Raw genomic sequence first — 24,464 nt, 5'->3', positions numbered from 1 at the left:
GAATATCCATAGCACAGAAAAGTTACAAAGTGGCCGCTTTTGCGGACGATATCCTCCTTTTTTTGTCCAACCCACTGATTACGATCCCCAACCTCTTAAAAGACTTTGCTATTTTCCAATACATAGCCCACCTTAAAATTAACTTCGCTAAATCGCATGCCCTAAATATCTCACTACCAGACCCACAAGTAGCCCTCAGTAAGCAAAACTTCCCTTTCATCTGGAAATCAGACGCTTTGACTTACCTGGGGATCCAATTACCCGCTAATTTATCTGATATCTTTCAAAAAAACTATCTCCCATTACTAAAAACCTTCAAAGAGGATCTTACAAAATGGAACAAGGCCCACTTCTCATGGTTCGGTAGAACGGCAATAGTAAAAATGAACATCTTACCACGCATTCTATACCTCTTACAAACAATCCCCATCCAACTCCCTAAGCCCTTTCTAAATAACATTTCCAAAATTTGTAGAGAATTCATTTGGAATCTCAAACGGCCCAGAATCAGTTATACACAGCTGATTAAACCAAAAACCAAAGGGGGAATTGGTTTACCAGACATTCAACACTACTACTGGGCTTGTCAGTTACAACGTGTTATAGACTGGCACACGAATCAAAAATCAAAGGACTGGATAGCTTTAGAAAATGCATTCTCTGACCACCCTATAGCCGGGTTCCCCTGGACCAAGTACGAACTTCTACCAGAAAACCTTAAGAACCACCCAACAAGAAGCGCCACACTGAAATGCTTTAAACAAACCAATCGCCTATTTCACCTCTCCAAAAACCCAGGCCCACTCTCGCCAGTCCTCTCTAATCCATACTTCCCACCTGGTATGGATCGCCACCCGTTTACACATTCGCAACCAACTATAGGTATAAGATTGCATCACATAGTCAGGAGAGGTCAACTACTACCCCGGGAACAGCTAGTTGAGACGTGGCAAGCACACAAACTTACTCCCCTTTCCTATTGGCAACTCAAACACTTTACTGATAGTGTCAACAATCAATCAGATCTCTCTGACGAGTTGACTGAGTTCGAAAATATGTGTCTAAGTAGTGAATCACAACGTCATATTATATCCAAAATACAGAATATGTTCTGGTGGAACGTCCAATCCAATGAAGGCAGGGCCTGTGAAAACTGGGCAAGAGATCTGAGTTTAGAGTTAACAAAAGACTCTTGGGACATAATATACCGAAACACTCATAGAGGATCTATAAACGTCTCCACCCAAGAGACAAACTTTAAAATAATTTCACGTTGGTAACGCACCCCTTACCTTTTAAGCAGATTCAACACATCCCAGTCAGACAAATGTTGGAGATGCCAAGGGGAACGGGGGACACTCCTCCATATCTGGTGGTCATGCCCGTACATACAATCATTCTGGCTTCAAGTACACAAGCTGATCTCAAAAATTACCACATACGAACTCAAATTCTCACCTGCCCAATTCCTTCTCCATCTCCATATCTCCGGAAACTTACCCTACTTTAAATCATTGGCCATGATGCTCGTTAATGCTGCAAAATTGTGTATACCCCCTCTTTGGGGCTCCCCAAGAATTCCTTCCATAAGGGATTGGTTTATGAGAGTTAACAAGATTGCAGAAATGGAAGAACTCATAGCAATCTCACACAACTCACCTCAAAAATTCACTACCCTATGGGCTTGCTGGATACACTTTAAATTAACTGATGAATACAAACGAAGATTTCACAATTGAGATAATTATCGGCCATTTACTAGACCCCCCCCAAGACACAATCTAGTATTGGTAATGCGGCCACCTGCCCAACTCAAAAGAATGACAGATCGACATAATTACTTTGACCTCTATACCTTCTATAGGTTACGATGCCGAGACACATCCTCGAATGGGATATTCCTTTCACTCTATTTATAATACACACCTACTATGGCACCTGGCAGTTACCCACTCCCCCTCTAATTTTTCCCCTTTCTTTATTCCCCCCACCCCTCCCCCCCCTCTTTTAAAAATCTTGGTGGTGTGCTGGACACACACACCAGTTATAGCCTCAGACAACAACCTATGCAAAACATATTAGATACGGTCATCTAAGCTTATCATAAATTATTATACCATACCGGTTTCCTTAGGTATCTGCTTCAACAATGGTAACAACTCATATTTTTTCATCAGTTACCCATGGGTTGCCCAACTGACCCGCTGCCCTATCAGGTATCCAGTCACTACACAACGAGACCCACTTACCCTCCTCTAGCTTTATAATAGCCATCAGGATGATTAGTAACAAGGGTTTGATTGTTATCCTTCCCAAGGTTGTTCAAAATGTTGTAATTGCTATTATAACCAGTCATATGTACCATATACACCTTTTTCCATGGTATATATAATGTTTTGTTATGTACTGTTCCTTTTTCTTCAATAAAAAAAAAAAAGAAAAAAAGAAAAGAAAAAAAAAGACTTATGAAGATACTGAAGCGCATATATGGATTAATCTCAAAATGTGAAAAAATGTGAAAAACTATATATATATATATATATATATATATATATATATATATATATATATATGTATGTATGTATGTATGTATGTGTGTATATATATATATATATATATATATATATATATATATATGTATATATATATATATATATATATATGTATATATATATATATATATATATATATGTATATATATATATATATATATGTATATATATATATATATATATATATATGTATATATATATATATATATATATCTAGTTGGGGAACAGCTGCAACTATTCAGACTGTGTTCTGACACTACAAATAATGATAGTATAACAAATAATAGTGCGCTAAACCTCATATATATAATTAGTTAAACTCCAGTGAATACATTTACCATATTTATCGGCGTATGGCACGCACTTTTTTCCTCTTAAAATCAGGGGGAAAATGTGGGTGCGTGTTATATGCTGATCCCTGCTCTCTCTGAGGGGAAGAGGAGCGAGCGCCGCCGAAATAGACCGAGCTGAGTGGACTGTGTACTCTGCTAGGCTTGGCTCTGCTTGCAGTCACGCCCAGTCCCGCCTCCTAGCCTTTACGTCCCACCATTGGACCAGTGTTGTGTCCATCAAAGGAGTCGGGCCAAGGGGCGGGACTGCGAGACGAGTCGAGAGGAGCCGAATACACAGGACATCCGGCTCTGTGTATCTCAGTGGCACTAAAATTTTAAAAACTATCTTGCTGCAGATGGACACTTGGCAAGGCTGCAGATGGACACTGATAAGGCTGCATTGATGGGCAAATGTAAGTTTTTTTCCTTAAACTTCCCTCCTAAACTTGGGGTGTGTGTTATACACCGATAAATACGGTATATAATAGTGACCAATTATAAATATTAAAATATACAAAAATCCACATGCATACAATTATATACATCTCCCGAATGCTGACAAAACTGTGACGGTCTCTCCAGGATATATGTGCTGAAAATAATCAACACCACCTCAGTGTGCAATGCCTGCTCACCACAAAAAATAAATAAAAATCAGCACATATATCCTGGAGAGACTATCACAGATAATGGAGTGATTTCTATTCACATTTTGTCAGCATTCGGGAGATGTATATAATTGTATGCATGTGGACTTTTTGTATATTTTTATATTTATAATTGGTCACTATTATATTCATTTATTCACAGAATTTTATAAACGAATTATATATGTGAGGTTTAGCACACGATTATGTGTCATACTAAGAAAAAAAAATGATTTGTAATTTTATGTGTAATGTATGCAAACCCAACCATTGCTTTTTATGCTTAATTCCATGTTTAATTTTATTATCAGACTTGATACAAAGCATTCAACCTGTAGTAGCTTCCTGAAACCACAAGTGGGCGCACATCATTCAAATACATAAACAGACTGTTACATAATTAACACACAATACATCTAGTAAAACCAATTAAAGGTATTTTATTTTATATTCATGAATAAATTGGATTTATAGTACATTGTATAAGACAAAGAGAAGGAAAATCTAAAGTGGTGCCCCAGTTCCCTAGTCTATGGACGACTCCCCAGCAGGGAGAGTGCATGTAGTGTATAGGTGAGACTCTGTAATATTTATATTATGGTGTGTTTTGTGCAGAAGTGTTGTGTTTTCTGAAGATTAAGTAAAAAAACCTTACAGGTTTGACCAATATTGAGATCAATGTTCATAAAGATCTGTTCTGATCTCAACATAGAAAAGTCTAAGTGTACCAAAAAATTTATTGTTGAGTGATTTCTTACAGAATGGAAATAAATGTCCTTATGATGTTGGGCCTAGCACCTTTTAGATATGTGAAGAGAATACAGAGTCAAACAGACAGAGTTAATATCTCTAACAATGCCGGGTTTCTTTGCTTCTAGAGGGGCCTCCTTTTTATTGCTGTAGACTCAGTGCAGACATAGGCCTCCCAAGTAGCAGAGATGTGACATAGAACATTATTTCCAAACAAAGGCTTTCTGAATCCTTTATGTGTCTGGTTCCATCTGCATTGAAGAGGGTGACGTCCTTTCCTGGCTCCAGATACATTTGAAGTACAACTGAAAAACAAAACCTAGTTTAGCACTATCCTTTCCATCAAAGCAGTATCTCTTCTGGAATACCATTGTAGTCTATTGTCCTACAGTGTCTCTAAAGCCAAAATGTTATTTCAGGTTTGGGTAATGTGGGAAAATCATTGTCAGGTCTTTATTGCTATTGGTGTCTCCACTGGGAAAATTACCCTTGTCTATGTCCTGTTGACCTCTATCACACAGAAAGTAAGGGGAGAACCACAATGTTTTAGCTGTCACTGGAACAAGAATAGAGGAGAAATTTCCTGTATTCTCTCTACTTTGGAGAGATTTCCTCTCACATATGTTTTATCTGTACACAGAAAGTGAGAAATCTGTCCAATGATACGCAAACAGCAATAAATAAGCCTGGCAGTAGTTAACTATTCTATATTCCAGTGGTCATCAACCCTGTCCTTAGGGCCACTAACAGGCCAGGTTTTATGTGTTATCTTGGGGAGATGCAGACTAGAATACTGCATTCACTGAGTAGGAAATGATATCACTTGTGATGTATTTTAGTTATCTGGCAAACATGGCCTGTTAGTGGGCCCTGAGGACAGGGTTGATGGCCACTGGTCTATTCCATCCAAAACTAAGAAGAACATCAAGTATCAGGAACATCCTGGACACTATTTCCACAGTCTATTTCTTCCTCGGGCCACTTCACCTGTCACACTGACAGACACATTGTCAAGAAGTACTAGGAGTGGGTGAAGCCTGATAGGAAACTGAGATGCTAGTTCTCTGTCAGGTCCACTTTACTTTTGATTGACAGCACATGGCAGTGGGGGGATAGATGCTATTAAGTCCAATATCAGGGTTTTGAATCTGCCTACTGCTGTGCTCTGTCAAATCACATGGGGTGAATCACATCAGGTGAAGGTGGACCTCATGGAGAACTAGTCTCAGAGCTCCTCATCAAACTTTGACCATCAAAAAATTCAGCAGGCATGGATTTGAGTTGTTGGGTGGATGGATCCTGATTAGGTCCAGGATGGATCATGGATTAGGTCCACCTTGCCTGTAATTGACAATTTGTAGATTTGAAAGCTATATTTGGACTAAATAGCAGTTATTGATGTGCTCACTGTTGTGCGTTGTCAATCACAGGCAAAGTGGACCTCATGGGCCCCCCCTGTACATCAACCTTGAGTTTGTCTTAATTATCGTGAGTTTTCTTATCTACAAACTGGATGTAATTCTTTTAGAATCTTTCACAACCATAGTGACAGATTCTAATAGTGGCATTGGTAAGAACTACCTGAATCTGGCACATGTCAGTACTAGGGATGAACCGAACACCCCCTGGTTCGGTTTGCACCAGAACTTGCAAACAGACAAAACATTTTTGCGAACATGCGAACACTGTTAAAGTCTATGGGACACGAACGTGAAAAATCAACAGTCCGATCGAGCCCACACACTGTCGGATTATCCGTCAACATGGTCCTATCGGACATTGTCCATCGGAATGTCCGACCGTGTGTACAAGGGCTTACATGGATGTTATTGCCAAAAAAAGTGTGTACAAGGGGACCTGGATACTGCCCCAGTGGACATGTATCAATGCAAAAAAAAGTTTTTAAAACGGCCATTTTTTCAGGAGCAGTGATTTTAAGAATGCTTAAAGTTAAACAATAAAAATGAAATATTCCTTTAACCACTTCAGCCCCGGAAGATTTGGCTGCTCAATGACCAGAGCACTTTTTGCGATACGGCACTGCGTTGCTTTAACTGACATGTGCACGGTCGTGAGACGTTGTACCCCAAAAAAATTGACATCCTTTTTTTCCCACAAATAGAGTTTTTTTTGGTGGTATTTGATCATCTGTGCAGTTTTTATTTTTTGTGCTATAAACAAAAAAAGCCCCAATTTTGAAAAAAACACAATATTTTGTACTTTTTTCTATAATAAATATCCCCATTTTTTTAAAAAAAAAAAGCAAATTTTTTTCTGAGTTTAGGCCTATATGTGTTCTTCTACATATTTTTGGGGGGAAAAAAACAACAAAATAAGTGTATATTGATTGGTTTCGCAAAAGATATAGCGTCTGCAAAATAGGGGATAGATTTTTTATTTTATTTTTTTACTAGTAATGGTGGTGATCTGTGATTTTCATCATGATTACGACATTATGGTGGACACATCGGAAACTTTTGACACATTTTTGGGACGATTGACAATTATACAGCGATCAGTGCTATAAAAATGCACTGATTACTGTATAAAATGTCACTGGCAGGGAAGCGGTTAACACTAGGGGGCGATCAAGGGGTTAACTGTATTTAATGACTGTGTGTTATAACTGTGGGGGGAGGGAACTGACTATAGGAGATGACAGATCGTGGTTCTTAGCTATTAGGAACCCACAATCTGCATCTCTTCTCAGAACAGAACAGGCATTTATGTGTTTACACACACGCGTCCCTGTTCTGCCTCTCGTACACGCGATTGCTCGTGGCTGGCAGTCATCATAACCGCCGGTCACGAGCATCACCCCTCCCATTGCAGCGGGCGTGTGCGCACACTTCCGGTGCCACGTGTGCCTGCTATCCCACTTAAAGGAGCTGGCGTATAGCTACGACGGCTCTCGGGATTGTGCCGACCTGCTGCAATATAATGACAGTGGCTGGTCGGCAAGTTAAATATCGTGTCTGGGGGATCTGCTTAGTATGCTTGTAAAGTCGCACAATTTTCCCATGTTTAGAAAAGTACCGCAGCAAAATGACATTTCTAAAGGAAAAAAATGTCATTTAAAATTGCTCACGGCTGTAATGTATTGCCAGATCCCGGCAATATACATAAACAAATCATTTTAAAAAACAGCGTGGGCTCCCCCCCAGTTCATACCAGGCCCTTTGGGTCTGGTATGGATATTAAGGTGAACGCCACACCGATTATTTTTTTTAAAAAATGGCGTGGGGGTCCCCCCCCCCCCCAAAATCCATACCAGACCCGAAAGGAGGGGAAACCCATGCCATTTTTTTCTTAATTCTGTCATAGAGCTCCCTTTAACCACTTCAATAAACTATATTATATATTGTGCACTGCACTATATACCCTGTACTCTATTAAATATATATGCTACACTGAGGGCACTATATATACGCTGAACTGCAGTATATATACTATACGAACTGAACTATATATCCTGTTGAAAAATTGGGCCTTAGGTGTTGGTGGTGGCAGAACACGGTAACCCCTCACAGTTACTCTTGTTGGGTGCAGCAATGGTCCCTGCTGTTAAATATTATTTCAAAGGCTGCTTGTCCTCTTTTAGGGGCCCGTGAGCATCTTCCTCTCCTTGGAGGCCTTCCGGACATGATGGTTATTTTTTTTTAACACAGCACTACACGGTATTATATACTGTGTACACCGCCTGAAATGTATTTGAAACTGTACACACTGTATCATATACTGTGTACACCGCCTGCACTGTATTATCTACTGTACACTGCCGAAAGCACTGTATTTATAGGCTACACTGAATGCATATGTATATATTGTACAGGACACCGTGACTGGGTCCTGGAAGGACGCTATATTTCCCCTCTGTTTGGGTTGTGGTCTTTTTAAATGAATAAAATTGATTAACCCACCTGTTAAGGGAGTGCCTTTAAAAAACAAGACAGGAAGTGGTAGGTGTGTGTGGAGGAGTGGAGAACACATGGTGGATGGTGTTTGGTGTTTGTTTTGGGTTGCAGCAACTGAAGTGGACAGCAGTGTCCTGTTTGGAAGGCTCCTGGCAGGGGAAGCTACCTGCCATCAAGATCAAGCTCTGTTTCTGATAAGGACAGCTATTCTGGACTTTGCAAGTCGGTGAGACTACAAACCTTTTTCCTTTTGTTTTTGGCTGCTGTAAGCTATTTAAGTTAATAAACCCTTTGTTGTACGAAAAGCCTGTGTCCTGCGATCTACCTGGTCCCCCGAACATTACAAGTGGTGCTCGAATGCGGGCAGGACAAAGTAACAAGCGTTTTCTTGCTATTTTTTTTTTTTTGCATTGGATCTGAACTGACATTTAAAGGGACAGTACAGTGAATTTATGTCCTGGGTTAAAGCTGCACAACTGTTGAAAGCTGAAACAATGGAGGAGCTAATTAAACAGCTGTCCTTAGCTAATATACAAGCGCAGACTCGCCATGAGGAAGCTAATCAGCGCTTAGCAACCCAGCTGGAGGTACAAAAAACGCACCACAACGAGTTGGTGGCCCAGTTAGCAGCCCAGCTAGCGACCCAACAAGAGGTTATGCAGGCTCAGATGGCGGCCTTAAAAGAAGCAGTGCAGCAGCTTTCTCAGGGCCGTGAACAAGTGGCCGTTGCCCCTGGCAACCAGGTGACCATAAGGGCAAGCCATTTTTTGCAGAAGTTGTCCCTGAGTGATGACGTAGAGGCGTTTCTGGCAACATTTGAGAGGACGGCAGAGAGAGAAGGGTGGCCCCAGGACCAGTGGGCCGGCTTAATTGCTCCTTTCCTCACCGGAGATTCTCAAAAAGCCTATTTTGACCTACCACCAGAAGATGCTAAAAATTATCAAAAACTAAAGGCAGAAATACTGGCTCGGTTGGGGGTGACTACGGCCGTTCGGGCCCAACGAGTGCACCAATGGAAGTATCATTCAAACCGGCCACCGCGATCTCAAATGCATGACCTGGTGCAACTAGTAAAAAAATGGCTGCAGCCCGAAGTGTTGTCTGGCCCCGAAATTGTGGAGCGGGTTGTGCTGGACCGATACTTAAGGTCACTGCCAGATGACCTTCAACGGTGGGTCAGCCATGGAGACCCCAAAACCGCGAACTGCCTTGTTGAGATGGTGGAACGATATACGGTGGTGGAGGATCTGCTTGGCCCCACCAAGCGTCAAGGGCCCAGTCTGCCACGGCCCTTCCGACCAACTGCCGCCCTTCGAAAGGATGTCCCCAGGAGCCCTGGAACCAACACCCCGGAAGGCCAAGAGTCACACCCGTTACCCCCTCAGCGACCTGTTCCTGATCGGAGAGGAGGGGATGTACAATGTTGGCGATGTCATACCTGGGGCCATACCCGGGCCCATTGCCCATTGCAGGAAGAACCCATGAAGTGCGGGGTTCATCGGAGGGGGTCTTTTTATGCTCATAAAGCGTGTACAACACATCTTGACCTTGGAGAGGGGAAGTTTGAGTGTGAAGTCCAAGTGAACCACCACCCTGCACAGGCTTTGCTGGACTCTGGAAGCATGATAACCCTGGTTCACCCTAGAGTAATTGGGAAGATCGGTCCGGTAAGCAAAAGGTTGCGGGTTGTGTGCATTCATGGGGACACTAGAGAGTACCCTCTCATCTCGGTGTCCATCTCCACAGCATGTGGCACTGGTACTCAAGAGGTGGGGGTGGTAAAGAACTTGGTACATGACGTTATCATAGGACGTGACTGTCCGTTATTTACAAAACTTTGGAGACAAGGAGAACTGTCTGAAAAGTCCAGAGACTGGGAAGAAACTAGTCCCTCTGTTCCTGTTGTTGAGGGTAATAACCCTGAGATGCCACATATTCGTAATATGGACCCAGTTGATAAAAACGCCAAGACTTTGGTTAATAATGATGAAAATAGTGCTGATACTGTTAAGGATGTCAATATGTGGGGTTCTCAGACCTACCTGAACACTGAGGGGGGGGGAACCTTCCCCACTTCAGGTAATGCTGGGGGAAGAGGATGAGGAAATGGCCTCTACCCCTGACTTGCCAGATTTGGGTGTTCCCCAGGGGACATTTGGTACTGCCCAGATGCAGGACCCCACTTTGGCCAGGGCACGGGAACAGGTTGTAGTTATAAATGGGGAGCCCCAAGAGCCAGGTGCTAATGAGCGGTGGCCACATTTTTCAATATGTAATGAATTGCTTTATCGGGTTACTAAAGTGAGAGAAAATGTGGTAGAACAATTATTGGTACCCCAACAGTATAGACGCAAGGTCCTGGAACTGGCCCATGATGATGTTTTAGGGGGACACCTGGGAGTTGAAAAGACGGAGGCACGGATCGCCGACCGGTTTTACTGGCCAGGCTTGAAAGCAGAGGTAAGGAGATACTGTACCTCTTGTCCCACCTGTCAGTTGACCGCTCCAGCGACCCATTTCCGGAGCCCGTTGGTCCCTCTGCCCATAATTGAGGTCCCATTCGAGAGGATAGCCATGGATATAGTGGGTCCCTTGGTAAAGTCCGCTCGAGGTCATTCTTACATACTGGTGATCCTCGACTATGCCACTCGATATCCTGAGGCGCTACCCCTGCGGAATACCTCCTCTAAGGCTATTGCACGGGAGTTATTCCAGTTGTTTACACGGACAGGTTTTCCCAAGGAAATTCTCACAGACCAGGGCACCCCGTTTATGTCGAAGGTTATGGCTGATGTGTGCAAACTGTTCCGGATTAAACAGCTGCGCACATCAGTCTACCATCCCCAAACAGATGGATTGGTAGAACGTTTTAATAAGACCCTTAAGTCTATGCTCAAGAGAGTGGTACAAAGGGATGGGAAAGACTGGGACTGCCTGTTACCAGCCCTCCTGTTTGCTATCCGAGAAGTGCCCCAGGCCTCCACTGGGTTTTCGCCTTTTGAATTGGTATATGGGCGGAGACCTCGTGGATTACTGGACTTTGTTAAAGAAGAATGGGAAAGTGAACCAATTCAGCATAAAAGTGTTCTTGAATATGTCTCTCAAATGCAGGAGAGGATCCGAACTGTAATGCCGCTAGTTAAGGAACATTTACAAAAAGCCCAGGAGGCTCAACGATGGGTCTATAATAGGGCAGCCAAAATTAGGAACTTCCAAGTGGGGGATCGAGTAGCAGTGTTGATTCCCACTGTGGAAAGTAAGTTCTTGGCCAGATGGCAAGGCCCTTTCGAGGTTGTAGAAAAAATGGGAGAGGTAAATTATAGAGTCCACCAGCCAGGCAAGAGGAAACCCTTTCAGATATATCATGTAAACTTGTTAAAGCCCTGGACAGACAGGGAACCAGTGACCTCCCTGGCTAGTACAAAACTTGAGCCTCGGGTTGGGGTGGAGAGTGTCCAAGTAGCAAATACCCTGTCTAAAACCCAAAGTCAGCAGGCAAAGGAGTTCTTGCAGAGAAATAAAGAAAAATTTTCAGACTTGCCAGGGCTCACTAGTGTCATAGAGCATGATATTGTCACAGAACCAGGAGTCAAAGTTTTTGTCCGGCCCTACCGCATCCCAGAGGCTCAAAGGAAGGCCGTTTCAGAGGAAGTAAAAAAGATGTTAGACCTAGGGATTATTGAGGAATCGCAGAGTGAGTGGTCGAGCCCGATTGTGTTGGTACCGAAGCCCAATGGGACTCTGCGATTTTGCAATGATTTCCGGAAACTTAATGAAGTTTCCCGGTTTGATGCCTACCCCATGCCCCGGGTAGATGAGCTTATCGAGAGACTAGGTCCAGCCAGGTATATCACTACATTAGACCTTACCAAGGGGTATTGGCAAATACCGTTGACTAAGGCCGCTAGAGAGAAAACAGCTTTTTCTACCCCAGAGGGGAGTTTTCAGTACAAAAGGATGCCTTTTGGATTGCAAACTGCTCCAGCCACGTTCCAGAGAGCAATGGATAGGATTTTACGACCTCACCGGAAGTATGCCTCAGTATACTTGGACGATATAGTCATTTTTAGCAAAGACTGGGAATCACATTTGTCCAAAGTGCAGGCAGTGCTGGACTCTCTTTGGAAGGAGGGGTTTACAATAAACCCTGAACAAATGTGCTTTGGGAATGGAGGAGGTGAAATACCTGGGTTATATCGTGGGTAGAGGGGTAGTGAAACCTCAGGTCAACAAGATAGAGGCTATACAGAATTGGCCCCGCCCCCTCACAAAAAAGCAGGTACGTGCATTCATGGGCATGGTGGGATACTACAGGAGGTTTGTACCCAACTTTGCCACGTTGGCGGCTCCGTTGACCGATCTGACTAAGGGTCGGAAATCGGTCATGGTGGAGTGGAATGCAGACGCTGAGAAGGCTTTTTTGGAGCTCAAGGCGGCGCTGTGCCAACACCCTGTCCTTGTAGCACCCAATTTTTCAAAAGAATTTGTTGTCCAGACTGATGCTTCCGATGTAGGATTGGGAGCGGTGTTGTCACAGGTTATTCATGGCGAGGAACACCCGATAGTCTTCCTCAGCAGGAAGTTAACACCAGCGGAGAAAAACTATGCCATAATTGAACGAGGGTGTCTGGCCATTAAGTGGGCTCTGGAATCCCTTAGATATTACCTTTTGGGAAGGAAGTTTAGGTTGATTTCTGACCATGCCCCTTTAACATGGCTGAGACAGGGAAAAGGGACTAATGCCAGGGTTACCCAGTGGTTCCTGGCACTCCAGGAATTTAAATTTGTAGTGGAGCATAGGCTCGGGAGACTGCATCAAAATGCAGATGCCCTCTCCCGAGTCCATTGTTTGAGCTCCACTGTTGCCTCCACCTCCTTGGCGTTGGGGCACAGGGGGGGATATGTACAGGACGCCGTGGCTGGGTCCTGGAAGGACGCTATATTTCCCCTCTGTTTGGGTTGTGGTCTTTTTAAATGAATAAAATTGATTAACCCACCTGTTAAGGGAGTGCCTTTAAAAAACAAGACAGGAAGTGGTAGGTGTGTGTGGAGGAGTGGAGAACACATGGTGGATGGTGTTTGGTGTTTGTTTTGGGTTGCAGCAACTGAAGTGGACAGCAGTGTCCTGTTTGGAAGGCTCCTGGCAGGGGAAGCTACCTGCCATCAAGACCAAGCTCTGTTTCTGATAAGGACAGCTATTCTGGACTTTGCAAGTCGGTGAGACTACAAACCTTTTTCCTTTTGTTTTTGGCTGCTGTAAGCTATTTAAGTTAATAAACCCTTTGTTGTATGAAAAGCCTGTGTCCTGCGATCTACCTGGTCCCCCGAACATTACAATATATATATATATATATATATAGATAGATAGATAGATAGACACACTAGTCTGATTGTTTATATATATCAAATACACTGCCACTAATTAACCTGCCTGCCTAATCTAGCTCAATCTCTCTATCTCCGTCCACAACACACTATACGGGTGCTGTGTAAGCAGCCTTATATCGTGTGGGGTGTGAACTTAGTCCCCCTGAGCCATGAGAGCCAATTATGGCTCATGCTGAGGAGCGTACTGTGATTGGCCAAATCATGCAGGTCAGGTGTATGCTTTGGCCAATCATCATACAGCAATGCAATGCAGTCTTGCAGTACATTATGGGGTGCTTGAATTTGCAGCGAACTCCCCATAAAATTCGTTGTTCAGTGAACAGGCTAACACCCGATGTTCGACTCAAACTCGAAGCTCATCCCTAGTCGGTACTTGTACCAAAACTGGAGCACGGCTTTCATCAATTAGGTGCAAGCCATGTTAAAGATGCCATACTGTCAGAAAAGTGGCATTACTGTTATACGATATTCCCTTCTGTCAAATCCTCCATACTGCTCCTACATACGCTGCATACAGTCATACCCTCTGCCTTGTTTTTAACATGCTGCCCTGTCATACAAACAGCACTCCTTTACTGTACATACTGTCTGTGCACATACTCCCTGCACTACTCCTACATAGTGTTGGGCGAACAGTTCAGCCCGAGCATGAGTTCAGGCAAACATTGGCTGTTTGCGCCCCCTCCCCAATTTTCAGGGTGTTCGGAAGATGTTTTCCTGCCCCGCAACACACTGTTTGTGGCACAGTGCATTCTGCGCCAACCAGACAAAAACAGAATGGCGCACAAGAGGGTACCGAAACACACAAATAACACAACTAAAAGTCAATAAAGTCCAGGAAGTATGGGTATGCAACAATAGTGGCAGCTCCCTTGAGAGTGAAGCCATCTCTGGAAGAGCAATGGGAGAAAAACAAGGTGCGCCAACACAGCAGAAGATATCAGGAATGGTATATATTTTTTTATAATTAAAATCAGCCATATGGCTACTCACACTAATATAAAGCTCAATAGGCATATAACAGTATTGTAGTGGATGATGGTGTGTATATGTTAACACGAGAGGAGAGGAACATCCGGCCTGACATCTGTCTTGTCTCCTCAAAACCAGCATGGAACACACTCGGAGTCGCATCGGAAGTGATGTCAGAACAGGGAGATAACTTTTTAAAGCATCCGCTTCTTTGTCAAATCTAAATGGCGTATAATGTATGGCATATAAGCCTTCAAAATGGGCACTTTGGATTTCTCATATTCGGCTCCCATAGACTTCAATGGAGTTCCCCTGTTCGGGAGATCTGTTAAAAACCAAAAAGGGGGGTGTTCGACCTATCTCTACTCCTACACATACTGCACCCTGTTTTACCCATTGCACTCCTCTCCTGCACATACTGTCTGCTGTCATACCCTCCACACTGCTGGTACACATACTGCCCCCTGTCATACCCATCACACTCATCTACTGCACATATTGTCTACTGTCATACCCTTGTCACTGTTCCTAAACATACTGCCCCTGTCATACCCATTGCACTTCTCTCCAACACATACTGTCTGCTGTTATACCTTCCTCACTGCTTCATACACACTGCCCCTGTTATACACCCTGCACTCTCCCACACATACTGCCCCATGTCATACCCATTGCACTCCTCTCATGCACATTTTGTTTGCTGTCATACTCTCCTCACTGTTGCTATACACACTGCTCTCGTCATATTCTCTGCACTACTCTTACACATACTGCCCTTGTCATACCCACTGCACTCCTCTCCTGAAAATATTGCATATTGTTGCACTCTTTGCTCTGTTCCTAAACATACTGCCCCTGTCATATCCATTGCACTGAGGGCAGAACATTTCCACACTGATACATTGTATATGTTTAACTTACTGGCCAGTGCAGCGTTCTCCTCATTGTCATTGCTGCAATATCGCAGTTCCACTATAAGTCACTGATTGCCACCTTTACTAGCATTTAAAAAACAATAATTTTGTATATATAGTATACCTTAGTTTGTAGAAGCTATAAGTTTTGCACAAAGCAATCAATATACGCTTTTTGGGTTTTTCTTTTGGCAAAAATATGTAGCAGCATACATATTGGCCTAAATTGAAGAAGAACTTCGATTTTTTTCAATATTCTTTTTGGGTATGTTTTATAGCAAAAAAAAAAAAAAAGAAATGTTGGGTTTTTTTTCAAAATTGTTGGTCTTTCTTGTTTATAGCGCAAAAAATAAAAACGTAGTTGTGATCAAATACCACCAAAAGCTCTATTTGTTAGAAAAAAATAAATAAACATTATCTGGGTACAGAGTTGCATGACAGCGCAATTGTCAATTAAAGTAACACAGTGCCGTATATCAAAACATGGCCTGGTCATGAAGGGGGGTGGTTAATGAGTTGTCTTTTTTCTTTGCGGTATTTACCTTACATTCAATATTTTACTTTTATTAATTGACTCTCTCTTATTATCTCATTTGATATTTCTGAAAAATTTGTCATGTGACCTTCATATCGCGTGTGGAATTTAGAGAATTGACCGCATTGTGTGCTGCCCTCTGCACTGCTCCTACACACACTGCCCCGTTACACCCACTGCACTTCTCTCCTGCATATACTAAACACTAATGCCCCAAACACATGATCAGAAATTCTGTGAGAAAAAACTTGGATGTTTTTTCCGAAGGAATTCCGCTCAAGCTTGCCTTGCATACACACGGTCACACAAAAGTTCTCAGAACTTTCGACCGTCAAGAACGCAGTGAGGTACAACACTACGATGAGCTGAGAAAACGAAGTTCAATGTTTCTGAGCATGCGCCAAATTGTTTCTGAGCATGCCTGATTTTTTGTGCATCCGAATTGCATAAAGACGAACGTATTTTCGGATAGGAACTTTTACCGACCGAATAATAAAGAACCTGCTCTCAATCTTTTGCTGGCTAGAATTCTGCCAGCAAAAGACCGATGGAGCATACACACAGTGGCATTTTTCTAACAAAAAGCTCTCATCAGAGTTTTGCTGGCGGAATTTCCGAATGTGTGTACGCGGCATAAGACATTTTCTCAACTGTGCCTTTATAAATTTGCCTAGAGTTCTTAATGCTTCTTTTTTTAATTTAGAAATATCAAATCCTGTTTGTATGTGCCCAGTGAGTAAATAAAAGACAATGGCAAGCTAGGTCTGACAACAACTTCAACATGTTGTGGTACTTTTGTCCTGCCAATATTGTGAGAACAGTTTTATTATATTTTATATTTTACTAGGAAAAGTGTGTCTGTTCCAGAATGGGAAAGGTTGGGATTATAGCAAATAATGCTAGAAAAAAAACGTTTTTTACCTGCCAGATAATTTTAATACTTTCTATCCAGTCTGAAGTTTTACACATTAGACCTAGTGACCTAACTTTTCTCTGTTGCTGGTCACCTACCAGCCCCCATCCTATGATTAGACAGATTGATGATCTCATGCCTCATTCTGATCTTTTCTCCTGTCTAGTACAAATGGGCCAAATGTCTGGCAACATCAGCTGGCTATAAAAAAAAAAACGGCTAACATTCGGCCCGCGTGTATGGCAGCAGGCCTTCTTCTGTCAAAAGTGAATGCTGGAAAACCAACAGCTGACTGGCACCCAATCAGCGCTCTCAGCCAATGGCAGGGGGGGCCAAACCTCTGTCAGAACACAACAGCTCAGCGGGGGAGATCGATGTACTAACATTGGATAGTTAGTACAGCGGCTCTCACCGGAGCTGTCAGTTTTATTTTTGTTCAGCCTGCTGGGTTGAATGAAAAAAAAAAAAGGAATGGTGCGTACTAGGCTTTAGGCTTTGGTTCTACATTACTAGGGATTATAATAGGCTGATACTAAGCCAAATTCATGTACTTACAACACTTTTTTATTAATTTATAGCTGCATCAATATGTGCCCTTTTAAAGCTTTCACAATAGACAGTTTTATGATAATTTCTATGTAGAAACACTTACTAAATCTTTAATCTTCTTTTGTTTTGAGGCCTATTTTTCTTCTAGAAAGGTTATGCAGCTGCTGTGCTTTTTCTCTCTTGATTCTTTTATGTCTGTACTTGATAGCCTTGCTGATATTCCTAAATATAAAGATAATGTACATGATTTCAGTCCTCTGGATAAGCATACAATATTTTATTATAGAAATTAGTTAGTTACCTGCTCAACATAGTCATTTGAAGAAGTAAGTAGACTTTTTTTTCAACACATTTAAATAGGCAAACATTAGAACATTATACAAACAGTGCCTACAAATAAAGGGAATATATGCTTGAATAAAACACAAGGAGAATGTGGCTTTTAAATCATTTATTCAACAAAAATATCAGAAGGTGTGATGTAATGTAGGAAAAATGCTGATATCTCCTAATTTCTTTTTTTTATCAAAGCAAAACTGTCCCAAAATAGTAAGAACATCATTTTAATTAAAAGTTAGTGGTATATTTCTTGCCATTACCATGACCCACCACCAGGGTTTGCTAACTGTGTGCAGATTAACAGACAGTTTGTAAAAATCGTCCAATTTACCAGCTGTCCATTATGGATAGCAGCTGCCCGTAAAAAATATGTCCACGGGCTGGCTTGGGAACTGCGCATGCACAGTTGCAAAACTGGCTGGCTCGGGCTTGGACAAGCTCGGTCTTGGGCAGGCTCAAGGCTCACTCTGTCACGTGACCTGCGCTAGGATCTCAGTGTGACAGTGGCATTAGTGCCAGAAGTTTGGTAAGTGACTGAGAGACTTCCCCTTGTTTACATCCAGGCTGACCTCCCTTCCCTCACCTACCGATCCCCCCTCCCCCAACCCATGTGCCAGCTATGTGGGGCCTGGGCCTGGTATTATAACACATCTCTCTGCATACTGTCTATAGGGGCCCCAAAGGTCCCTGTGTATTGTCTGTAGGGGCCTCAGAGATCCCTGTTTGCTGTCTATAGGTGCTCCGGAGATCCACGTGTACTATCTATAAGGACCCCAGAGCTATCTGTGTATTGTTTATAGGGGACCCAGAACTCCTCATATACCGTCTTTACCATTCCCCTTTACATTAGGGTTCACAGTGTTCCCCCTTACACTGTAGGTCGGGAACACACGTAATTTTGAGATCAGTCCCAACCCACACAAGTGTAAACCTTGACTAACTAACTGATGGGTGTGTGTTGTTACAGTTAACATGACCTAAAGCAGAACTAAATCCTCCTGTCCTTTTCAGCCAAGGAAGCTGCCATCTTAGTTTGATCTGCAGATGCCACAGTGCTGCACATGTGATCAGTTATGACGCCAGCCATTTGCTTATTTGGCAGTTTGGTTGAGAACCAACATAAGCACACTAGTATACTAGTTCATATTTGAGGCATGCCATGAATGTAACTGTTTTGGGATACAGTTAGAACAATGGGTTTATTTCCATTTGAAATAATTCAGGAGCCAGGTGGTTTGAGACAGTTTTTCTGTTAGGGCTAGTTTACACATGCTTCAAAACATGGATTCGGACAACACTTTGCTAAAGCTCTCTGAACGCCAGTCAAAGCTCCTGTCACTAAATAAAAAATGGTTAGCTAACAGTCCTGTTTACAGCTTGCTTTTGCTTGGTGCTTCAATGAGGCTTCAATGAGGCTTTGGTGGAGCTTCAATGAGGCTTTGGTGGAGCTTCGAGGAGGCTTCGGTGGGGCTTTGATGAGGTTTCAGTGGGGCTTCAAGCGAGCTTTACCATAGACTTCTATGGAGGCTTTGAAGATGCTTTGAAGCACCACTAAAGCTCCATGAGGTATACTTTTTGAGGCAAAGCAAAGCAAAAGCAAGGTGTAAACGGGACTTTAAGCTAACCATTTTATTAAGTGAAAGGGGCTTTGACTAGCATTCAGAGAGCTTTAACAAAGCCTGTCCGAAGCCTTGTTTTGAAGCAAGTGTAAACTAGCCGTTAATGTATGTTGAAACCCAAGCAAGTGTAAATGAGCCCCTTTGAAATTTTGTATCTTTTTTTTTAAAAGCAAACTGAGAAAATGTTTATAATTATTATTTTAAATATTAATCAAAATGAAACTACTGTAATTTTATATTCACAATACATTCGCAACCACATGTGGCATTTATTGGCGTTTGAAAGCCTGCTATGCAGAGAAAAGATCGGTATACTTTACCTTCTGAAGAGTCTAGCTGACTATCCTGCTGCCTCCCCAGTGAGTTATTCTCTTGTTGGCCATCCTGCACAAAACAGCGACATGAGCTCATCTGCTGAGACGCGTGAATCGGAGCTGTGTTACCATGGCAACAACATCCCAAGTTGGGCCTGTTATCCACGCTGTTCTGGCTCTGTGGGGTACTTTCATCTTCCGAGCCTTGTTTACAAAAGTGATGATCGGCTAATAGCTGCAGTTCTGAAAAGGAAGAGTAATGGTCAGACAAAGGTAACAACAAGGCCCAAAAAACTTCATGTATGATCACAGGCAAACAATGTATGTACGGCGTGTGATCACTACTCACTAGTTTCTTAAATTACCACTAGATGTCACTATATTCAAACATGTTTAACTAAGAAGTCGATTGTTAATTATTTAAGAATATAGTTGACCTAAATGTTAAATGATTCTTTGCCTACCGCAAATATGTCAAAGCTGCATAATAAAGGAGGCATGCATGCTGAGAGCTAAACTACATGAAAATGGTTAAACTTGTACTACACTTCTCTGGTAGAATTTGCAGACACCGAAGCTATATACAGCTAGTCCCCTGTCAGGTGCCCCAGGTCTTGGATCTGGATCCGTCTCCCCCTTAACCGCTTAAGTATGTAGGCCTTTTTCTCCCTAAATACCCTCGAGATCCAGGGGTTTTTTTGTTTTTGTTTTCTGGCAAAGTCTCGGGTCCGCACATTATGTTGCTTGTAGTCTACCCTAATAAATTACACATCATTTTTTGAGGGACAGAGAAGGTTTTAATTTAGAAGAAGATTTGGATGCATATAATTTTTTTTTGGTTGTTATTGGGAATATACATTTAAAAGATCAGAAAAAAATGCATCTTCCGGTGATTTTTCTCACACACAGTGCTTATGTAACGTGCACAATCCCATATAGCTACATACACATTTATATATATTTACATACAAAATAAAATCATTAAATTAAATGCTGCTGATTAAAATATGTCATTAATGTGATTTTGTTTAACGTAGCAGAATGGGACGCATGCTTTTTTTTTTTTTTTTTAAGGAGAGCTTTATTCCTCTTTTGATGTTCCATTGTGAAAAACAAAGGTTGTATAATTTGATAATTTGTTATATAATTTTGTTTTTTCCGACGGATTTTGTTCGAAACTGATGTTGCATACACACGGTCGGACAAAGTTGTCAGAAAATCCAATCATTCATAACGTGATGACGTTCGTTCGTTGCGACGGGACTACGTTGACGCTAGTAGCCAATAGCTTTGGTCTCGTAATTTGATCTGAGCATGCGTGGCACTTTGTCCGAACCATCAAAGTCCGATCGGATCATGTTGTCGGAAAATTTTATATCCAGCTCTCAACTTTGTTGGTCGGACATTCCAACGGAAAAAGTCCGATGTAGCCCACACACGGTCGGATTATCCGACAACACGGTCCGATCGGACATTTTCCGTCGGAATGTCCGACCGTGTGTACAAGGGCTTAGTGTAATATTCCAATAAATTTAAACTGGCTTGACAAAGGTGAAAATTAGCACAATAGCGACTTGTTCATTGGTTTGGTGATCACTAAATAAATTGAATATATATACATACACATATACATACACACATTATATATATATATATATATATATATATATATATATATATATATATATATATATATATATATATATATATATCTCAGAGGACTAAGGGGCACTCTTTAAAAAAAACGGAAAGGCTTCTTTGCAGTAAGAGCTGTAAAAATGTGGAATAGACTCCCTCAAGAGCTGGTTCTGTCCAGCTCAGTTGATTGCTTTAAAAAATGCCTGGATTCTTTCTTAAATGCACATAATATAACTGGATACAAATATTTATAGGTAAAGTTCCAGGGAATATACCATTGCCTCCTGGGGGATCAGGTAGGAATTTTTCCCCGCTGAAGCAAATTGGATCATGCTTTATTGTTTTTTTTTTTGCCTTCCTCTTGATCAACTGTAGGTAAAGGATTATGTATATAGGATTGTTTTTTTCTTCCCTTTTATTGGTTGAACTAGATGCACTTGTGTCTTTTTTCAACCAGATGATGTAACTATATATATATGCAGGTATTTTAGATATATATTGTACATTCACAGGAACTTGGGGATGCCTGCCTTTATTTGCACAATAAACTTAATGGAATCCCAGTCTGCCCTGTACACACGGTCGGACATTCCGACCACAAAATCCGTCGGATTTTCTCCGACGGATTTTGGCCGAAACTTGTGTTGCATACACACGGTCGGACAAAGTTGTCGGAAAATCCAATCGTTCGGAACAAGGTGACGTTCGTTGCGTATGACGGGACTACGTAGAAGCCAGTAGCCAATAGCTTTCGTTCGTAATTTATTCTGAGCATGCGTGGCACTTTGTCCATCGGAATTCTCTACAAACGATCAGAAAAAGTCAGATCGGATTTTTGTTGGAAAATTTTAGATCCAGCTCTCAAACTTTTTCTGTCTGAATTTCCGACGGAAAAAGTCCGATAGAGCTCACACAAGATCGGATTTTCCAACAACATAATCCGATCGGAGCGTTTCTGTTGGAATTTCCGACCGTGTGTACAGGGCATAAGTCTGTAGGGTTCAATATTGAGTTGGCTCACCCTTTGCAGCTATAACTGCTTCAATTCTTCTGGGAAGGCTGTCCACAAGGTTTATGTGTCTATGGGAATGTTTGACCATTCTTCCAGGAGAGCATTTGTAAGGGCAAGGCACTAATGTTGGATGAGAAGAGCTGGCTCGCAGTCTCTGCTCTAATTCATCCCAAAGGTATTCTATCAGGTTGAATTCAGGACTTGTGCAGGCCAGTCAAGTTCATCCACCCCAAACTTGCTCTTCCTTTTCTTTACGGTTTTATGGTTAACTCTAAATTGATAACCTGTAAGAGCTTTTAAAGTATCGCTTATCAAAAATTTTAGGTACAATGGCAATTTTGGATTTTGACAGGTTTAGTATCTATTTTCTCGACCCAATCCTATATTTTATTTTTTACCAAGATTTGAGTTTTATATCCTGTTTGTCGCCACTAAAATTTTTCCTTTGGAAAATTTAGACTTTTTCTTGCCATGTACATTAGTGCACAGTCATGTTGGAACAGGAAGGGGCCATCCCCAAACTGTTCCTACAAATTTGAGAGCATGAAATTGTCCATTGCTTGGGATGCTTGCTTTTTGCACTGGTCCAAATCATTTGGTGGAGGGGTGATTATGCTGTGGGGTTATTTTTCAGGGGTTGGGCTTGTCCCCTTAGTTCCAGTGAAACTAACTCTTATGGTGTCAGCATACCAAAGCATTATGAAGAATTTCATGTTCCCAACTTTGTGGGAACAGTTTGGGGATGGGCCCTTCCTATTCCAACATGACAATGCACAAAGCAAGGTCCATAAAGACATGGATGAGAAAGTTTTGAGTGGAAGAACTGGACTGGCCTGCATAGAGTTCTGAATTCAACCCGATAGAACACCTTTGGGATGAATTAAAGTGGGGACTGTGAGCCAGGCCTTCCCGTCCACATCAGTGCCTGACCTCACAAATGCGCTTCTGGAAGAATGGTCAAACATTCCCATAGACACACTCCTAAACCTTGTGGAAAGCCTTTCCAGAAGAGTTGAAGCTGTTATAGCTGCAAAGGGTAGGCCAACTCAATATTGAACCCTACAGACTTATGCCCTGTACACACGGTCGGAAATTCCAACAGAAACGCTCCGATCGGATTATGTTGTTGGAAAATCCGATCTTGTGTGAGCTCTATGTGTGAGCATGCCTTTTAGTTACACACTGTAGTCAGCGTCCTAGCAACTAATGACATCATCAGTTAATAAGATAGATATTGGGCAACTGCACAGCATCCTTGTTTGTCCCTCCCTTGTCCCTCCCTTGTCCCTCTCTGTCAACACTGGGGTCATATCAGCTGAGTGAGAGAAACTGAGGGAGAAGAGAAACATTGGAATACTAGTCATTGCCAGTGTGCAAAAGTGTATTTGCTTTGAAAGAATAAATTGACACTAATGTTAGTTGTCCTACGTGTGTTTATGTTGCTACACTGTGTAAAACTTTTAGTTTAGTTTTATATATTTTAGAATAGGGTACCTCCAGATTGTGCAGAATTTTAAAGGGTGCCTTGACTGGAAAAAGGCTGAGAGCATAGGTGTGCACAGTCTATTGAATTAGGGTGTACACCCCAAAGCACAAACACACGTGCTGCACTGGACAGTGAATGAATGAGAAGTGTTCTGTGCTGAGCGGCTTCCTATTCATTCGCACAACAACACAGTTGACTATGCTTCAGTTATAAATTAAGACAGTGAATGGTATTACTGATCACTCACTGTGTTCATTTAGGAAGGAAGGGGCCCAGAAAATGATATATTTGCTGGCCCCTTCCCCACTCTCCATCCTGAAAAGATTCCCTCACAGCAGTTGGCGGAAGAGGAGAGGAGGGGAAGATGGCAGAGCTGTGGGGGGAGGGAGCCGGGCAGCAGAAAAAAGAATGACATAAGGGGCTGTTACCAATACCCTATATTTTCCTCCTGTAACAGCTGAATGCCTACTTTCAGCTGTTTGAAGGGGAAAAATAGAGATCGATCCACCGAATTAGGATTTGCCTAGGCACACCCGGTACACCCTGTGCGCACACCTTTGGTTGAGAGACACTGCCCTGTGTGAGCATGG

The 24,464-nt window shown here is 42.2% G+C and overlaps 1 protein-coding gene across 1 annotated transcript in view; it reads right to left on the bottom strand.

Annotated features, from left to right (window-relative positions):
- Positions 1–3,951: 3,951 nt before the first annotated feature.
- Positions 3,952–24,464, bottom strand: part of PPP1R1A (protein phosphatase 1 regulatory inhibitor subunit 1A) — a 337,467-nt gene continuing 316,954 nt past the window's right edge. The window contains exons 5-7 of the mRNA XM_077483772.1: positions 19,745–19,981; positions 17,570–17,688; positions 3,952–4,586 (exon numbers count right to left, since the gene is read on the bottom strand). Of these exons, the coding sequence (XP_077339898.1) occupies positions 17,600–17,688; positions 19,745–19,981 (326 nt within the window). The 3' untranslated portion in view covers positions 3,952–4,586; positions 17,570–17,599. The remainder of the gene's footprint in view (positions 4,587–17,569; positions 17,689–19,744; positions 19,982–24,464) is intronic.

This window comes from Lithobates pipiens, unplaced genomic scaffold (genome assembly GCF_037356315.1).
Source record: "Lithobates pipiens isolate NorthernLeopardFrog02 unplaced genomic scaffold, aLitPip1_a1.2 Scaffold_16, whole genome shotgun sequence".
Classification (NCBI taxonomy): domain Eukaryota; kingdom Metazoa; phylum Chordata; class Amphibia; order Anura; family Ranidae; genus Lithobates; species Lithobates pipiens.
Note: the sequence above shows the minus strand (reverse complement) of the source record. Positions and strands in the feature narration are given on the sequence as shown.